Source organism: Sparus aurata, chromosome 6, assembly GCF_900880675.1.
Source record: "Sparus aurata chromosome 6, fSpaAur1.1, whole genome shotgun sequence".
Taxonomy (NCBI): Eukaryota; Metazoa; Chordata; class Actinopteri; order Spariformes; family Sparidae; genus Sparus; species Sparus aurata.
Window position 1 is genome coordinate 16,871,716 of NC_044192.1, and position 19,975 is coordinate 16,891,690.

Below are 19,975 nucleotides of genomic sequence, written 5' to 3' on the forward strand. Positions count from 1 at the left end.
ATAAGACAAACAAGATCTTAAAGCGCTCTGTGGACAGATAAAACAGAGTTTCGATCATCCCTGCAGCCATAAACATCACCCTCATTTGTCACCTCTGCCGTGGCCAGGTAAAGACTCGTCTTCAGGGAGATCTCAGGTGCTCCTGGTGTGCTTGGTGGGGATCTGAACCCTGGCCTTATGTCGGATTGAAATGGCGTGGTGCCCGGGCTCATTATCAGCCTGATTAACCACACTAATTAGCTGATTTAAAAAAAAAAAAAAAGGAAGAAATGTGATTGGCTGCTCAGGTGTTGTTGCTGGCCGAGAAAAGTAAACAAATGTAGTGCATCAAAGCCAAAACAGGACGGGCATTTAAGATGCGTTAACGCGTTAAAGATCCTGTCTTCTGCTCACGGGCAGCGTTGTTTAAGTCGACCAAGGAGGAGAAGTGAAGGCGCCAGCAGCCATTTAAAAACAACATGACTGATGAAGTGCAACACGACGGGGAGTCGAGGTTTGCAACTGAGTCAATAATTTATTCATAGATTTGATTTAGCAGAGAGGATCTTTCCTCTCATATCGTCACTGTGTTCAATGTTTTGTATTAAGTTGTGCAATGAAATTAGTCTGAAGGACCTTTTTCAATATTAAGACATGCTGAGATAACTGATGTTTGTGTGGTTGTATTATGTATGTATTCTAAATACATGTATTTGATTCAATATTCATGTGTTGTATATGTGTTTTGTTCAGGGTGACCTTGGAAACGCTTGCTCTCAATGCCCCTTCTCTGATTAAATGAAGGTTTGAAAACCTTGTATGATGTATATTTTATTTTTCAAGAGACATTTGGAGAGTAATTACACTTTAAACGGGCAACGAGAAAAGTTTTTTGCTGACACCTTAAGGTTTATAACTTGATTAAATATTTGGGTGGATCGGTAAAAACTGCACTTAAACTGGCAGTAGACAAGTTATTTGCAATAACCTGTCATTATTAAGTAAATGTTAATTGAACAATGTAAAGAAGATATAATAAGGACACTGCTGTCGTTTAGCTTTGGTTCCCGATTTATTTTGCTTTCACAATGCTATTTTGTCTGCACTGGGCATGAACTCTCCCTGGAAAATGAACACTGGCTGGCTGTTAGCCTGGTACCATTTCTAGCTACTGACTTCATTATAGGCTCAATGAGTGAATAAAAGTATATTTTGTCCTTTGTTGTTCTTATTCATGACTCTGAGGAAAACAGAAAGCGATGTGGTTGTCTTTGCAACTGTAGCACCAACAATAACTCCCTTTGGAAACTCTTGGGGAAGAAAACTTGTATGTTTCCTCTTACAAACCAGACCAAAAATGTAGGTCTTTTTGAGTTTTCAGTCATTTCCTACATTTCATACCTACAATATCCCGAGAATGTGGTCTAAGATATACATTTGAAGATTTGGCAATCTTGAGAAAAGCCTGTTTTTCCCTAGAGGGGATTATTTTGCAGGGTTAAAGATCTTGCAGCCCACATAACATTTCATAGTAAATCTAAATACTCCACCGTGCATCCTTTCCCTCACTGTTCTTGACTTGTTCTTATTCAGCCCCTAAGGTAAGGCACATTGGCCACACATTTGCACTCTCCAGTGACTGGTTGAGGTCTAAATGTTATTCCTGGAAGGAAGAACAGAGATGTACTTCCTACACACGGAAATCGCAAAAGGCCAAGAGAGAACATGTAATCAGGCATAAAAGAGTTTCTCCTTACTGTCCTTTTGAACTATGAAGTCACATCACAAGCGTGGTGGTAGGTGCACTGCAAACAGGAGACTCATACATCTGCCCATGTGACTGCTGCAAAGAGCCATGAAATTAAAGTAAAATGTATGCTTGTGAATATCCGAAAAGAAGGCTGCTTTATCTTAGTCCCTGCTCGCAGAAGAGCATCTGCTCCGACTAATGTATTTCTGCTAATTTGAGCTTTCATCCAAAGTAAATGAACATCAGTGCTTTTATAGGCTCGCTTGCTTTTGCTTGAGCGTATTCTTTCCTCCGTGCTTTCCTTTCAGAGTGATGCTGTGCTGCTAAGATTTTCCTCACATTTCCACGAAACACAACCTTCTGTTTTTTCTGCCAGCCTTGTTTGGTGCTCCCTGCTCCCTGTGTTGCAGTGCTGACAGCTAATGTGTTCATTTTTTCCCCTGATCATTCCCCCAAATTCGACCAAGCTGTTTGCAAACATCATCTTCACTTTGGTGCAGTTTCAAGTCTGGATATTGCAGGTTACAGACAATATTCTCAGCTTTGCAAGAGTAAGCCTAATTAGGTTTATGAGGGAGCCTCAAATTCGATTATTGGTGATTTATTTTCTGTAAGGCGGAGTATGTTTGTTCTCACGCAGGCCATAAACAAATACCGGACTGTCTCTGTGATTAGTGGATCTGAAAAACAAGCTTGAAAGCTTTTTAATTAGGCTATTGTTGATGAATGCTACTGTAAGTATTTGATGGAGAGGGCTGCTCAACTTTGCTAAAAGCCTGTGGCAGAAAATGAAATGTCTGCTTGGAGACTCTCAGAATAAAAAAGTGCAGAGAAGGTTGTTGTTGCAGGAGGACGACAGGTCATGTATTTTTAGTCTTTAAAAAAGTCTCATGACTAAAAATGTTCACAGGTTGCGTAAAATGGAAGCAAATGGGAATGTTCTTTTCCTTTGTTTCCGAGATATGAAAATGTTCTAATTTGAAGCCGGATTAAATTATTATCATTTCATTTTTCTTCTTCTTCCCTTGTTTTTTTTTTTTTTTTTTTTTTTGGGTTTTTCCCTAAAATATCTTTATTTTTGAGCATACAGCTTGACAATAGTAGTAATCACCGCTTTACATTCTCCTCTCCCCATTAATTATGTCCCATGTTAAATACTGTCGGATTAAACCAGAAGTCAGCGTGAGCTTAACCAGCGCAGAATATTTGGGTTTTTAATTGCAATGCTTAAAGCCATTTTCGCGCAGGAAGCTTATTTATTGTGACTCTGTGATGAGGTGATACTATCAGTCCCTTCTTTTACGAACACTAACAATGCCATAGTTCTGGTTATATAAGGATGCTTTGTTGACAGCCGTAGAGACTGGATGAAATAGTGGCATTGATTGTCGTTTGACACACGGCTGCTGAGGCCGTCCGTCTGTCTGACATGACAGCGTTAGTTGTCCTTAAACACTCTGTCAGCTCGGCAGCATTCAGTTAGATGCATTGTCCTCCCTCAGGCCCGAAAACAAAAGGCAGTGATTAACTGGTATGTTCCTGCTCTGCTGATTTACTGCATGTGTTTAATAGGCCTCACAGAAGCGAACAGGTCATTAAGCACAGCAGTGGCATAAAAAGCCCCAAAATGAGGTCCCACTGCCGACGAACTCAGAGCAAACCTTGTGGTCTCCGTCCCCCGTCTCCTAAATCAGCGTCCATTAGACGACCGTGTCCAGGTGTAATACGCCGGAATACGGGTGTGATTGCTGGGGTCATCGTGGACATTTTCACCAGCGTCTTCAGTCCTCACTCTTTCTCAGGCTAAAACAGAGCGTGGCCGAGCATAATTCTCTGTAAAAGAAGTAAAGAGAGGAGGACATTTGTAAAAGTAATCCGGTTATGCAGGGGCCTGCCACACAGAAAATGTTAAGTGTGTATTAGTGTCGGTTTTTCTTTCTGGACATGTTTGTTACGTGCACATGTCTTGTGCCTACTGATTTCATTAACATGGTATTGTTGTGACAATACAGAAAGGAGGACACAGATGTTATATACCCTGAGTTCGGCTTTTTAAAAGTGTTCTCCAATGTCTGGTCTCCATGTGAATATGTGTATTTCATTTTTCCTTAAGTAACAGACGTAAAACTGCACAAAAATAATAATAATCTGAAAATAATAAAAAGGGGCAGCATATCAACTTTTTCTGGTTTGAGACAGACAGCACAACTATTACAATAGTTACTATAGAAAACATATACGATAATAAAATAACTAAATAAAATTGTCATCTGTGAGCATCTTCAGGCATCTTCAGGCTTAATATCCATTAATTCAATCTTTACATAGATAATAATGTTCAGCTTTGATTGATACTCATAGGTATCTATTTAACTATACTGTATGTTTATTATTGAGGTTTTAGTTTGCAGCAGTGGTGGACCAAATCTTCAACACGGTTACTTAAATAAAAGTGGTAACGCCACACTTTGAGAGGACTCTGACACAAATCCTGCTTCTAAACGTTACATGAAGCAGCTACAAGGAATCTTCATCTTATGCTGATTTTGGCGGTACCTGTGGACGACTGCACATGAACACCACCAGCTTTTGTCTAAAGATTGTGGTCTGGCCAGTGTGTGAATCCGCTTGGAAAGCAATTGCAAGAAAGATCAAACGTATTCCTAAAATTGTGATTTATAATGTAATGTATCTATTTGTGGCTTTGTGAGATCAATAACTAATAAGATGAAGGTGAAACAAAGTAAACTTGTTTTAGTGCAACAACATCAGACTACAGCTTCTTTCCTCAAGCTGTGAGACTCCTTAATTCATGCTCAGCACTCTGCCATTGAAAATAGCTTTATCTAGTCAGTTACAGGAATAACTATAATAAGTACATGACAACAGCCAGTCTTCTCACTGATGGTCTGGTATGCTTATGTAGGTCGTATAGAAGTGTCAGTTTTAACGGAAACTCTCATGAGGTGCAAAATACCTACATTCGATACCTAGTAGAGCCCGCCCGATACTTCAGTTTTCCTAAATCGATTATGGTTCAATACACAGATCACTTGGAACAGTATGTATCAGAGGCAGGATATTGTATGGTTTAAGAATGAACCTTATTGTCGACAAGATCAAGATCGACAAGACACCGGACGTAGACCCGACTAGCGACAGTTCAGATTTCCCAAAAGGACAGACTGAAGCCAGTTCGGTTCAGAGAAGATCAGTCGGCATGGCGATCATACACAAGAACGGGCTAAGGCAGAGGCAAAGTCAGGGCAAAAACAATCAGAAAACAGGAGGAATGCCGGAATGCTTGACAAAAATGGTGAAGACAAACTGGCAGAGGAGACAGGGAGCACGCAGACTAAATACACAAGGGAGGTGGGGATAATACACACAGGTGAAACACATCAGGATGGGGCAGACCATCACCACGACGGGAAAACAGACAAGGGCAGGAAGGGGATCTGAAAGGAGAGGAGGGTTAGACGCCAAAATAAAGCAGGAAACAAAATCTGAAAGAATGAGGGATAATATCTGTGATCCTGATCGTCCCCGAGCATCTTTAACTGCATTATAATCTTTAAAAAAGAGTTTTCGGCACATATCAGCCATTATATACGCTGATCCTAATGCATCTTTGAGAAGCCAATGTCAGCCAACCAATACATCAGTCAGGCTTTAATAACTTCTTGCTGTCACGTACTTTTCTTCAATAACCTTCTGAATGCTGGACTTTTACTTGCTTGTTGGACTGTAGTTTGGGTTGAGCACTTCATCCACTGCTAATAAATATATTTCAGTTGTCTGTTTCTCAAGCTTGTGACAGAGTTGCGTGTAGTGACAAACGCTGCTTAGATCTCTCTTAATCCTCACAACATCCTATTAAATCAGCTGCACATGAATCGGTCCCTTTGGTCACCAACAGGCAAAGTGACAAGCGACCCTCCTCGACGGGGTCTTTTACTCTCCACCTGTCCCTCAGGCTGGAGCAGCCAGGACAGCGATGTGGCAGGTCTAATCCTCCTTATCTTAATGGCATCCACCACTATCGCTAGAGTGTTGGGGACAATCGACCCTTTCCCTCTCTTTATCAGCAAAAACCACTTCCCTCACCAATCCTGCTGGTCACCCCCGTCCATCAGGGGGCCTCCCCCCTCCTTCTCCTCCTGTCCGTCTGGATCCTCAGCTGGTCTTTTAACTCTCTGATTTCACTTCACCTCATGGCGCTCTGTCACAGTCTCACCTAACTAGTCTTTATTTCAGTGTTCCAGGAAAACATAAAGAAGCTAATGAGAAATGTTTCTGCTTTTGTAAAAAAAAAGAAAAAGGGACAAATGGCATTTGTTTTTGACAGAGCCACAAGCTCACACACTGCTCACAGTGTGGATGTGTACCTTGGCCTCGGGTTGTTTTCCTTTTCCTTCTCACATTCCCACTGTGATGAGGGCGACTCTGCAACGAGAGAGTCAAGAGAGACTTTTCAGATCAGATAAGTGAAAGCGGAGATAGCTGCAAGCAGCGGACCATATGGTGATACCAAGTTTTCTTTTCAAAAGCCTCACACAGAGCGGTTTGTATAACCACAAACTCGGTTTCCCTGGACCATTGCTCAACTGAAGATACGTCTAGAGATTGTTTTAACAGGAAAAAGGCAAACCATATTTTGTGCAGATTTACACAAGGAAGCTTATTGTGCTTTACTTTAAAAAAAATATTTACTCAGATTGATCCTGACAGACTGTTTCTGGCAGTGGGTTAACTTGAGGGAAATTAAACCAATAACATTGGCTGGAATACCAAATTCAGTGTTTTGTCCTTGTACTTCCCAGAGTGTTTCGCTCTCTTTGTCTCTCTTTGTCTCTGGGAACTGGCGATAGCTGAGCAGAAAGGGCATCACTTTCATTGTCTAATAGAAAAACCTTAGAAAACTTCCTGTGCCATGTTTAACTAGAACAACACTCAGTAGAGTGCATACGTCCGCCAAGTCACAGTCATAGTCTCCCTTGTGTTGTGGAGGAATAACAGGCTGATCATCAACATCAACAGTCACGTTTTGTAAATATCAGTAGTTTCTTTGTGTGTCTATAACCGATTTCTTGTCTTTTCTGCTTGCTTAAGCTTGAACCAAGTTCAACTGATAACATCATGCTATCCATCCATCAATCAATTTTAATTTTCACTGATTACTGTACAAAAACACAAGTTTTTAAGTTTATACACCAATTTAGGTAAGACTGGATCATATTTTGTAGAGACAATGTTTTCTGGGTTTCCTCCATACATCCTCCAGCAGCTCGGACTAAACCCGCTGTGAAACATGGATTTTCCTGATGAACAGATGGCTTTACTTGTTGGCTAAAAGAATAGCTAGCAGCGATTTACTGTACTGGGCTGCAAGTTAACATGTTGACACATTAACAGCTGTTGGTCTCAGATGTGGATAAGTGTTTCACCAGCCCTCTCATCACCTAAAGGGTCTTTGTGTAACTTCTGCGTTGTCCTTAAATCATTTTAAATCATGTTAGTGGACTCCATTTCTAAACTTAACTTACTGGCTACTGTTGCTGTCTGTTAGTGGAGTGGAGACGAGGCACTCGAGAACGTGCATTAAGTCACATCCTTTGGACTGTCGCTCTAAACCCGAGTTCTTAACAAAGACATCCATAGTCCAGCAGCATAAATATCTTAGAAAAATCATGCACAGGCTTGTATAGGAAACTGAGAGAGACGGGGAAGGTCTCATTTCTTAGTTCACATTACAATCTGCACATCAGGGATTAATAAATTGACATTGTTAAACAGAGACCCTTTAATTGACTGTGTACGCTGGCAGCTCCAGTTGATCATTCAGACCGAGTCGGCAACCAACCAACCAACAACAAACGGTCACGGGTGAAAACATAACCTCCTTGGTGGAGGCAGAAATTCTGAAATGATCAGTAAAATCACTGATGATTTAGGTATGATTTGATACACATACCTCATGTATACTAATCTTACTGTACTGTTCAGAAGCTGTTCAGCTATGAGGACTAATCGGAGTAAATGAATAACCACTTTTAAAAAACTATTTTCAAGGTTGTGAATGAAGCTCGTTGTTTCCCCTCAACAGCCAAACAGCAGACTTGTGAATGTTGCCTGCAGTCTGACAAAACAGTGCATCAGAAGACAGCAGAAATACCAAATGAATCGCATATTAATTCACCTTTTAGAAAACGCTCTGAGATATACGAGAAAACAATCCTTTAAATGGGAATATGAAAGAGGACATGTGCCTCTTGCCATCGTTTTTCTATCATGTTGCCTGAAATAAACATCTTTTTAATGCATTATCTTACGTGCACCTCGAGGTGCCTATAAAATGTTCTGGCAGAGTTGGAACAGTTTTGTTCCTTCCTCTGAGCTCTTATCACTGGTTTGGAACAAGTGGGAACCCAAACTTAGTAATGTTTAGATGAAAATCCAATGACAGCTGTGGGGATGTTTGCTTATGTTTGTCAGGTCACAGTCAATCAAACCGAAGCAGATTAAAGTCAATAAATTATCAAGTAATAGAAAAACATACATGTTAGTTTATTCTGAAAGTGCTGCCTATATACTCAGGAATATTTGAAGTTACAGATAAACAATTAGTTAATAATAAATAGGGAAACTATTAAAAAACAGAGAGAGAGAGTTTTCCTTTGTAAATCACTACCTTTGCCTCAAATTGCCTCTTTTGTTCAACCAACAACCCAAAAACAAAACACTCCTCATTTATCTTCATTAATGACAAAGAAAAGCAACAAACATTTACCTTAAGAAGTGGAAACAGTTTTACATCTTTGCTTGAAAAATGACTCAAACAGTAAAAATAGTCAGTTCGCTCGATTAATCAATCAACTGATGTTCGTTGCAGCTATACATTAAAACGCTGCTGCTGCATATCATCTGTGCAATGACGTTCATTCCCCAATAATTTTGCCTCTTATCTCCTCAACACACCTTTGGTTCCCTCAAAATAATGACATCAAAATCATTTGTCTTCTAAAGGTGATATTTTGTTATTTAGCAGAAATATGAGTAAATCGGCCCTTTCTTTTGTTTTTGTTGTTGATGTGTCCGTTATCTGTGCCTAATGAACGATGAAGCGTTCTGGCGGCAGGCAGTAATTGCTTGGAGCCCAGCAGTAGGGGTGTAATTAGAGAGACAGGGAGGAGTATATGACTTCATGACTGGCACCGTTTAATGATAATGGGGTGCAACTCCACACTACTGTGGTCAACTAATCATACTGGACTGGCCTGGACAGCTCTCAATGCAAACGAGCCGTGACTGGAATACTGAGCAGCAGCTCGCCCACGCAGTTCCACACCATTCACTCCGCAGGGGATCAGGCATATGATTATGGCTGTGACCCTGCACCACCTGCAACACTGTCATTACTGCCACCACGGATGGACAGGTTTAACATAAATAAACTAATGTCATCAAGCCACCCAGCAGAGGATGAATACATACGACTGTTCCCACTTTCAAAAGTACAGGTTGTCCTTCAGGAGCGATACAGATCAACACATTGATCCATCAGCCGTCAGTCAACATATATTTAACGCAGGAATTCAGCAGCAAATTATGACTTTTACCTGGCGCTACTATTATATCTGTATGCATGCAGCTGATCAAATACATTCAATGTACAGCAGCGACATGAACAGAATGTATGGATTTGATAATATGCATCAGAGGCACTACAACCTATTAACAAGTTCAGATGGACGAGCCGGATTAAACACTGTGTTTTGTCAGGTTATCTTTATAGGAGTAGGTGACATCTGGATGTGCAGAAGAGTGTCATGAAATATATACACATTATCATAAGCCTATGAACATTCACATAGATTAGAAACAGTGCAAGCAAATTCTAAAAACAACAAAGTGCTAAGGTTTCATGGATGTATTGATGAGACGGAGTTTGCCCATCAAACTCAAATGTATGTAATGTTATGTTTACTTCTAGTTTTACTATGATAGCTGCAAATGGTTTGCAATGGCCCCTAGCTGAGTCAGGAGCCCAACATCAACAAGCATATGGTGGTGTATACTTGTATACAGGAGTATCTGGTAACTCACAGAAGCTGTTTCTAAAAAATTTACAAAGATGAAAAAAAACTTTCCACAATAGCAATTTTGTTTTGTTTTGTTTGTTTTTTTGCTTATGTACCGATCACAGATCTGTACATCCGTCCAGACACATGTGTCAGTCTATCCGTGTACTGCTCTAAGAAGGCTAGGTTAGAGCCAACTGATGTCAATTCTTGATTTTTAGTTTCTGTTTAGATTTATTCTTACTTACTTTTGACAGCTGGCCTATTCAATATATTTTTTTAGCAGGGAATGTGTAATGAATAAAATAATAAAGAAGGGATTTTTTTTGTTAAACAAACACTTTAAAATGATAATTTCAGAAAATATTTTGTCCTGACGGTCTTGCTATAGCTTAAAATATATGTAGCCTAGGCTTGGATAATATCTTATTTTATGTGATATTCCAAAATTTCAAATTTAAAAATCCCATTAGCTTTTGGACGAGGGAACCGGGGTGATGCTAACTTCTGGTTTAGCCCACAAAAATACATCATTGCTACACCAAATTTAGCAGCTAATGTTAGCTGATGACCGTGGAGAAGCATTAGCAGCTAAAGAGCCATATTTATCTCAAGGGGTGGTGGAAACCAAAACAGAGCTAAAAAGCCAGTGAATATAGGACTTACGTTGATGTGAAACTTGACTCCAAGTGAATGATGTTATCTTCTGAAAGTGTAAATAGCCAACTGTTTACTAACATGTTCTCTCATTTAGCAGATAAATGTGTGTTGCCGGTTACTGCGCTGCCCCCTAGTGGCAACAAATCATTGTTATTTCAGGAAAGACAAAAAAACACTTTTTTGCCTCTATGTTGACAATTGAAATATCAGATGTGACACAAACAAATACTCGATGTCCACTTTCTAAGGTACCTGTAAAACATAAAGCAAATCAATTCAACAGCTCCACCACATATCATATCTTTATTTAGCTTTTAATAACCAGTTTATATGGAAACATTCAGAGTGATATTGATTCAAGCACATGTTTATTACTGAGGTCCGTGTCAGTGGTGGATTTCTGTTGGACTACAATTTGATGAAATGTGTGTTTCCAGATGGGATTTGCGCAGTATTAGAAAAAGCAAAATACAACATAGCCAACAAACTACAACCTAAATAATAAACATACTGTTAAATTACTATCTATCTGGCTGTGTCAACATAAACTGAACAATTATATCTTTATAAAGCTTGAATGTATGTTTTGTATTGGTTTCTATTAGACTTTACAGGTGTACCTAATTAAGTGGCCACTGAGAGTAAAATTCAACAGACACTGATCTAATCTAATTTAATGCCACCACCATGGATGTGATTCAAGATATTTGAGTTTGAGTTTTTCCTCAAATGACCATCATCCTCCCGTCTGACAAGGAGTGTGTCAGACACTGAATTGAATTTTAGTTGCTTTCTGGCTATAAATGTGTAGGTGCAGTTGCATTCGTCTCCTGATACATCGATAGTGTGGAGTTAGTCTCTACCTCTCACAATTTTGACTTCAGCTAATATAGGGCATAAAGGTTGATGTGCATTAGATACCTGCTCATACCTTTATGTTACTCATTTACTGTTTATTTTGTCCTGGCACGTCTTACAGGGGCTGCAGTTATGTCTTTAACAGACTATCTTGTTTCTGTGCATACTCTTATTTTGTATATGCAATACAACAGCTGTTTTGCTTATTAATCAGTGGTGGGAAGTAACTGACTATGTAGTAATGGACATTCAAACAAGTATTTAACTCCAGGACAATTTTGAAATACCTGTTCCTCTCTACTCCACTATGTTTCAGAGTAAAATGTTGTAGCCAAACTTAAAGAAAAATAAATTGCACTACAGCTGTAGTTTACTCTGCTGATTCAGATTTTACTATTTATTTCATAATATATATGAACAATACACCAGTATATGAATACATCTAAAGTACTCCACCATGACCAGCTGTAATATTTTAAACTGATTACACATTAACACAACAGTAATATAAAATGATGCTTTTGTTTTCTACAAACAGCTGATAATATTTAGAAAAGTAAAACACACATAGGGACATCTTTGGTTTGTTTCACTATGTCTGTCTGACTTTTTCTGTTTGAATACGGGACTTTACTTACAGCATTAAAGGATAAGGCTGAATGACAATGTCCTATATTTTGGTTATTTTCAGTAGCATTACAACCATGCTATTAAAAGATCAAAAGCAAACATCAGCTTAGACCACGTTTCTGTCTGTGGCACTCAGTCCCACAACCTATAATCTGCATGATTACTGACCATATCCAACTGCATCCAGTGTCTCATCTACCCATTTTTCTCTCTTTTTTTCTTGAATGAATCTAAATCGGACTTAAAATCAGTAAACTATTAAGGAAATAAAAGCACATATTCTTATGTATTTTGTGTGTTTGCATTCTACTTAATTTAACATTTCTATTTAAAAAAAAAAAAAACTGTTATTCAAATGTCAAGCTTGTTTCAAAAGATGTTTATGCTGTTGTTGCTCCCTTTGGCAATTTAGCAATTTATTTTCTTATACTTATAGAATACAAATGTTGCCATACTTGTTTTGCACACTTGTACATTAATAAAAGTAAGTACCAAATTGAGTAAACAGTGCCCTCTCTTGTTCAACATCATGTGCTGTCGCTTAACTGACATGTTTGTCTGTCACTTTAAGAAAATACCTCGGACTATCGCAAGGCATGATGGGTAGAAGATTCCCAGCCAATCACATCATTGTTGTCAACGCGTTGTTATGGAACCGGCGGAGTCTCGTTCAAATCACAAAACAGCCTGAAACTTTCGCTGTTCGATCCGCTCTCACGCAGATAAACGTGATTATAACGTGGTATTACTTTATAAAAATGTGGTCGACGGAGCAACTGGACGTTTTACGAGAGCGCAACAAAGATTTATTGAACCGTTTGAAGCAGCAGCGAGAGGAACTGGAGCGGCCGAGCTGCTTTGGTCACAGCCGCAAGAGGGAGAGAGAGGACGAGGCTGAGGAGCGGAGAGACTCTGCAGAGATCCTGACTGTGACCGATGGAGAGAGCGGTTTTGCCAGGGCAGCCCTAGCCAGACCTTCCGTGAGGTTTACAGGTAACAAACATGTTTGTTTACATGAGGCCAAAGACACTACTGTAGCTAAGTTAGCCAATACTTAAGTTAGCTAGCTGATACAGAAGTTCCTGGGCGGGCCTGTCGTTCAAGATGTCTCATTTGTCTTGTATTTAAATCACGTCACAGAAGTCAGTAGTCTAAAGCTAATATTATGTCCGTTTTGCTAAGTCTGATACCCAAGTTTAACTCCTTAACGTGTTTTACCGAATACAGAAAGTAGCTAAGTGTAATTAATGGTTATTGGCTAGTTAACAATGTATTATCCTTGTTTTTAAATTACTCCTCTCAACTATGTCGTCTAACTTACCTGTGTACTTGTGTGTGTAAGTGCTTGTGAACGTGGGTGTATTTCTGGATGTTATGTTGTGTATTTTCTTTTATTGTGTTTTGTTGTTTTAATTGATTTGTAAACTGTGCAGACACCAGACACCAACTCTATTGGTGATGTGCACTTTAAATAATCTGAAGTCGAAGTTGGCCTACCCTTTCCTTCACCTGATTGTGTCATGCTTAGTTTTTAAGGATAATACTCAGATGTCCAAGTGTGGATATTCAGCTACATATTAAGGTGATTGATGAAAAGGAAATGTTATTTCTTTAATTAAAATTCCCATATTTACTGATGTGTGTGGTTTTGTTTGTAAGTTGTTGTTGGCCTCTTCAGTGTATTTGAAAAATAAAATTCCTGCAATCATTAATGTAGAAATCTGCTCATCTCTGTGTTCATCAGATACATGCGAGGAACAAACAGGCATCCAGCGCACTATTCCAACACCATCTTTGACCTCTGAAAATGTAGACGGGTCTGTTGAACATACAGCGCCATCAGAACTTTTCAAAGACAGAGACAGACATCTTCGAGACTACAGTGGGCTGCCGGAGATGCAACCAGCCGGCACGAAGTCCTGCCTAGTGAATCGCAACAAAGAACAGGCAAGAAAATAGAACGGGACTGTCTATGCAAGTTTGTGTCTGTTTAATTTATATAAACTGTACAATTTAGAGTGGAACATTAATACTAAACTGTCCTTGTTCCCTGAATAATACTTATTTCACAAAGTAAGCAGCATTGTCAAAAACTTGTTTTGGTTTACCTTGCAGTAGCCATCGGTCAGAGCAGGTTTTGGGGTGTATACAACCAACAAGGATGTTATGGAGTCAGTAAATGTTAAACTTTGGTCCAAATATTTTAAAGCTTGGAGCTAACAGAATAACAGGACTAACACTCTGTGTGTTATGCTATATCTGTAGCTTTGCAAGAACTTGACATATTATTTCTTTTTACAGCTGATTTGCTGCAAGTAGAACATGTGGACCATAAATGCTATGTATTGTTTTGTTTTTGTAGAGGGGTGCGCAGAGTCGAGTCACATTTCAGTCTGATGACTGCGAGAAGACATCTACCTCAGACAGGCATCATTTGCAGCCTTTACTCGGATATGACTGGATAGCAGGTATGCCTTATTTGTCTCTTTCTCTACCTGTTTCTGACACATAATCATCTACTGGAGCCCTAACAGGCAATATTTGTTCCCTCTAAGGAGTCCTGGATGCAGAGGATTCTTTGATAGAGCGCTCTGACGAGTTCTTCGATGACTTGCGCATGTTTCGATCGCTTAATAGAGACGAATGCGTCCATAGCCCACAAGCAGAGTGAGTGCCTCACACTTGATTGCACCTGTGACTGATTTTGTGTCAAGTTTTCCTGTGATTTATGAAGGCAACATTAAATTACTATTCACTGGCTCTCCTGATAGATTTTCTGAGGCAAACCTTTCAGGCCTGCCGCTGCTAACAGACAAGGATGTCCCTGAGGCCAACATGGACACGCATCAATGTAAGAGGATTTTTTTTACTTGAATATTTGAGTAATACTCAAAATGTTCTTGTCATAATAGCTGAAGTGTTTCTCAGCTTTCTCACTTGCTCGCCTTTTGTCCAGGTACCTTCTCTTACAGGATTAACAGCAGACTGTTTCCAGTCCCACTTCACTATCAGGAGCGCTGCCCAGTGTGCACAAAGCATAAATCCTCCCACCCTCACACTGCAGCTGAACCAGCTCTCATTAGGTAAGGACAGTGTGTGCACTCTGACTGCCTTTTATAACCACTTATGAACAACAGAGTGTGTAATTGGTCCCAGCCAAAATACATTTTTAACTTAATATACTTTGTCCTTGCCAAGTGGCATTGTGTGTGGATGAAAAATGAAGTCAGCATGGTCAGTTTTTTATTAGTCTTAAAGCTGCTTTAAGCATTGTTGTTGTTTTAGCTAACTTCCTGTCTGTTTGCAGATAGCAGTCACCTCCTTCACATGACCATACTTGCACGAGTCCTTTCTCTTTCTCGAGGCAGCTCTAGTTGCCTCTTTTTTTACTTTATTTCTCACACTTACACTGTTCCGCTTAAGCTGATAAATAGAGGGATCCTGCTCTCTGCGTGTTCACAAGCAGACCAAACCGCCCTTTTATATGGAGTTCTCTGTCCTGATTGGATAAATCTTTTTTGTCTTTTACTGCATGAGCAGAGCGAGGAGAGACATGTGTTATTGACCCAACACCCAGTAACAACATTTCTGTTGAAATATAGTTATTTAACACTCATTTTAATACGAAATAATGCTTACCACAGCTTTAATAATGGTTTCAAAACAACAGTCTCAGTTCCCCTTTTTGACATTGACTAATGTAATATCAGCCCTTTCTTAACATCAAAGATAATAATGTCTGTGTCTGTCTGTGTCCTAAAGTCTGGCTTTTTGGTCCCTGTCATAAAAGTGTTGCTGAAATATCAGGGCTTTAAATCCAATCCAACTGTAGCATCATGCATATTGTCGCATTCATCTTCTTTTTGTTTTATTCGCCAGGGTCAGCATCCCTCGCTCCGCCCTCTTGCCACCTTACAAGTACAGAGCTCATAGGCGATGCAGCTTTGACCCTTCTGATAGTTTGGGGTTACCATCGGTGAGAAAGCATTTGAATTTGAGAGGCAGCTTTTTATAACTACAAAGCTTCTTTCCTCTGTGATTTTACATATTGTCTTAACACATGTATGTTTAAATCGTCTTCATGGTCTTCTCCAGCATTGTCTCTCAGGCTGGTCCAACAAAAGTCAGTACACACTGCCACCACCCAGCAGCCTCGATCTGCGGAGCAGTCTGAATTTGAACAACTCCACCATGTCACAGAACAAGGAACTGGAGGTCAGACATTGCAGGATTTCTTCAGTATCTCAACCTAAAACACTTTGAAACATTTTGACTGATCATAGTTGGAAATGCACAGATGTAACAAACAACAATTCAAGTGTTCAAGTAAGAAATTAATCAAGGTTACCGCGGAACTGGCTTATCTAAATGGAATGCTGGTTACCCCCGTGCTTTTGCTAAGTTGGTGTGTCATAATGCCTGGTTGGAAAAGGTCTGCAGCGATTTAACATCCCAAGATTTTATTGTAACATTTTAGTTTCTGAAATGTTAACATTTTTTTTTCCAGGATCTCTCTGAACCCAAAGTGTCCGGTCACCAGATCCACGACCGGATCTCAGATGTGTCTCGCTTGGCTCGTCACAACCTCCAACACTTCTCTCCAAAAAGAAAACTAGGAAGTGCGTCTTATCTTTTGCGCTGACAAATCAAAACCTTCCATTCTTAAGTGATAGAAGCAGTTCCTGTTTAAGGTCTGACACCACCCAAAATGATTTCCTTTGTTTTATGCTGATGTTTTCAACTTAATCTGTATGCTTTTCTGTAACATCTCTGCTAAATGTGAATGCTACAATACACCGAGAGTTTATTTTTCAGGAGGAAACAATGATCTCTGCTGAGAGTGCATTTTTCTAAGTGCAATCTCTTTAATAGATGAATTTAAAACATGAGATCATTATTTTCAAGTTAGATGTTAAGATGCAACATGTTAGGTTGTTTTCTGTCTAATTTATTTGTGCAAAATATGATCAAAAACACGAGTTTCAACTGATTTTGACTCCACATGTCAGTGTCCGCAGCCTCATGAAGCAAGAGATAACGTGACTCCACAGTGGAAAGGGAAGACCTTCAGCACGTAGACTCTTTTAGCTAAATTTAAGTTTGCCTTGTCAGATTTCACAACATTGAGGAACTCATTTTGAATCATGTCTGTTGCTCAGGCAGCAGTTTGTGTGTCCCTTTCTAGCTGTTTGCCTTGGCGCCATGGTTCACATACTTCTGTTTATAACTTCCTTTGACACTTCCTTACTGTGGGCAAAAATACACTGACATAGAAAAGGCAGATTTATCAGACAGAAGTTGCAATCCACGAGAAACTTTAACTCGTTGTTAAATACTTTTTTAAACACCATCTTATCAATGACACTGTTGTATTTCCAGTTTAAATTAGACTAAATGTATCAGGGTGCTTTCATCAAATTCAAGAAACATGCACAGTAGAATAAACTCAATAAGTAAAGGAAATGCGGTTTTATTGTGAACTTCGTTGTGATTCAATTTCAACAGGAAAATGTGTGATTTTTCAAAGTTACAGTTGTGTTTTGAAGCTGGAATACTTTGATGTTTTGTAGAGGCCTGTTCAAAGCAGAGCCGGTTATCTGGCGGCAGACTGCTGATCTGTATCTCAGCACTGGGGTGCTGTGAGACTAGAGTGAAGCACTGCGTGAGATGAGGCTTTGAGATACTACATTTAATTCGTCACCCAACCAGTTGTTGAGGGAAATGATGCTTGTGAAGCTCATGGTATCGTGACATCTTCAGATCCTCAAATGTTTTCATGCTCTGTTAATTTTCATTGGATGGTTATGATTGCTATTGGGAGATCTTTGTCAGTAAATGAATCCAGAGCTCAACATGCTTCACTGAGACACTGGTGTATTTTTCAAAAAGTCAAAAAGAGATAAAACAGGTAATTTACTTCACTAGCAAATAGAGTCTTCAGATCAAGACTTATGTCTAATCACAAATACTACCTATTTGTCGTCTTCTACCTCTGGGCAGCCATTGGTTTCCACTTCACACAGTATGGAGAAAAACTGGATTTGAAACTTGCCTCAGACCAGTGACACATGACTGCATATATAATGGCTGCCCTTGTTTCAGGTGTACAGTGTTCTCAGCAGTAAAAGCAGTGACTTTGTATTACAACACAATACGAATAAAAGGAAGTACCTTAAAAAAAGACATCTGTTCCTGTCTCAAGGCTGTCATTTACGCTATCTATGCTGTACTGTTTGGAAATGAGTCAGCATGCAGGTACAGTAACGAAGAACAGTGCACCAAAACATGAAAGTAGGCCAAAAAACGCAAACTTTGATCCTTTATAACAGGTTTCACTTCTACTATAGTCACGTTTTTAGGGTATGATCCTAAAAATCGTTCCATAATTACACGCTAAAGGAAGTTTTATACAAGAGAAAAAACACAACAAGACCACAATATGGGCAACAGTGATGCTTCTGTTGTACTTAAGAACCAGAGAAATAATGAGGATGTGGGAGGGGGAACTTTATTGTGAAATGTCAACATCTCACACAGGAAACGTTAGGACATTAATCTGGGCACGACATCAGTTCGTTTACAGTACTGTGAATGAAACGAGACGAGACATGTTTTAACAACAGAAGTCAGTAGAGTACAGTTAGATAGAAAATGTCTGTAAATGTGAATGGAACATATCTGAATCACTGTTAAATCAGAGTGTGGTCATAAAGACGAGAACACCTTCAGTTGTTTTAGATTTGTTTGTCTAAAATTGGTTCTGATTGGATCTTCATGACCTTGTTCTCATGGGTATACCTAGACGAGTAGAAAACTGTGTAAAACTGACACATTTACCCCTTTTCCTCCCAAATTTGCTTGGATTCTTGAATCTTGCTGCCATCTATAGAACCAACCCTCGCATTTCCACTAGTTTCAAGCGGAACGATAGTAATCAAGGACATGTCATTGATGGAGGGAGATGCACAGCAACCTGTTGAATATGACACGCCCACTCCAGTTCACACTTCAAGTCATATAAAAAAATGAAAAAAAGACTGCTATGTTTGGTTCCAGGTGGGAACCAACTTTCAGTCCAAATTCGGCGGGCCACTTGAGAAGTCCTCATGAGGTATTTATTGGTTCATAAGTTAATGTTTTCTTACTTCCCATTGTTTTCTTTACTTTACTGGTCATCTATGTACATTTTTCTTGGGTGCAATGGTATAAGACAAAAAATAAGATAACAGTTAAAAAAAAAAAAACAGGTGTGCAAACAGAGCTGGTTCCTTGTTGGTGGAAACAGCTGTATTGCCTACTTGGTACCAGTCCAGTAAGTCATTTTAAGACACTGAAGACTGACCACAGAGCAATGTTTTATTCACCAACAATAAACCTTTTCACCTTTGTTTGAGCTGTTCCCATGCCTCAGGCTAAAGTATGAAGTTGGAGAGGATGTTGGTTTTCAGTGCCTTCTTTTCAGATCAACCCAGGTCATCAGCTTCACGAATGTGTGACAATACGCTTATTATCTTCATATCAGCCACGGGATCCTGCCACAGCATTATGATTAAATTCTTGTGAAAACCGCTATTTAAATTCCATCGACATCCTGTTTCACATTCTGTGAAAACTAAAGCAGTTGTTATTACAGTCGGTGTGGCACCTCATGCCAGGCATTGTGGGACTGCACTGCACCTAAGTCAGTCCACTTCCTGTTTTGGTATGGACTTCTTTTTTTTTGGCCAAAAGCTAGTGCATCACATTTCTGAACCAGTTCATACAACTGAATCACACAGGGAGCAAAGGTTCTATTTTTGTTGATTTCTCTGCTGCCATTAAACAACACCAGTCAGTGTATTAACCTAATGTCATGATTTTAAAACTTGGCATGTGGGGGTAATTATCTTTAATTCCAGTTGTGGGAGCAGATTTGTGGCTTTGGATTTTAAGGATTTCTGTACAGGTTTTGCAAGGATTATGACTCACTGTCGATTTAGATATATCCTGTTAAAGGGAGCACTTAAATGCAAACAGG

The 19,975-nt window shown here is 39.4% G+C and overlaps 2 protein-coding genes across 2 annotated transcripts in view; one reads left to right on the forward strand and one right to left on the reverse strand.

Moving 5' to 3' along the window:
* Nucleotides 1–10,552, reverse strand: part of mmel1 (membrane metallo-endopeptidase-like 1) — a 31,798-nt gene extending 21,246 nt beyond the window's left edge. Inside the window, exons 1-3 of the mRNA XM_030420223.1 lie at nt 10,477–10,552; nt 6,118–6,175; nt 3,391–3,562 (exon numbers count right to left, since the gene is read on the reverse strand). The gene's annotated coding sequence lies outside the window, so the exon portion shown is untranslated. The remainder of the gene's footprint in view (nt 1–3,390; nt 3,563–6,117; nt 6,176–10,476) is intronic.
* Nucleotides 10,553–12,581: 2,029 nt separating this feature from the next.
* On the forward strand, nt 12,582–17,421 carry miip (migration and invasion inhibitory protein). Its single transcript, XM_030420225.1, has 9 exons — nt 12,582–12,951; nt 13,703–13,905; nt 14,321–14,426; nt 14,514–14,625; nt 14,730–14,809; nt 14,915–15,041; nt 15,838–15,934; nt 16,054–16,173; nt 16,466–17,421. The coding sequence occupies exons 1-9, from the start codon at nt 12,717–12,719 to the stop codon at nt 16,598–16,600; spliced, it is 1,215 nt and encodes a 404-aa protein (XP_030276085.1). The 5' UTR covers nt 12,582–12,716; the 3' UTR covers nt 16,601–17,421.
* The last annotated feature ends 2,554 nt before the right edge of the window (nt 17,422–19,975 follow it).

Bases quoted from the DNA above. Each gene is read 5' to 3' on its own strand.
- miip (XM_030420225.1), top strand. From the start codon at position 12,717: ATGTGGTCGACGGAGCAACTGGACGTTTTACGAGAGCGCAACAAAGAT. The intron at 14,427-14,513 runs GTATGCCTTATT...GTTCCCTCTAAG, and splicing joins CGGATATGACTGGATAGCAG to GAGTCCTGGATGCAGAGGAT. The intron at 14,626-14,729 runs GTGAGTGCCTCA...CTCTCCTGATAG, and splicing joins GTCCATAGCCCACAAGCAGA to ATTTTCTGAGGCAAACCTTT.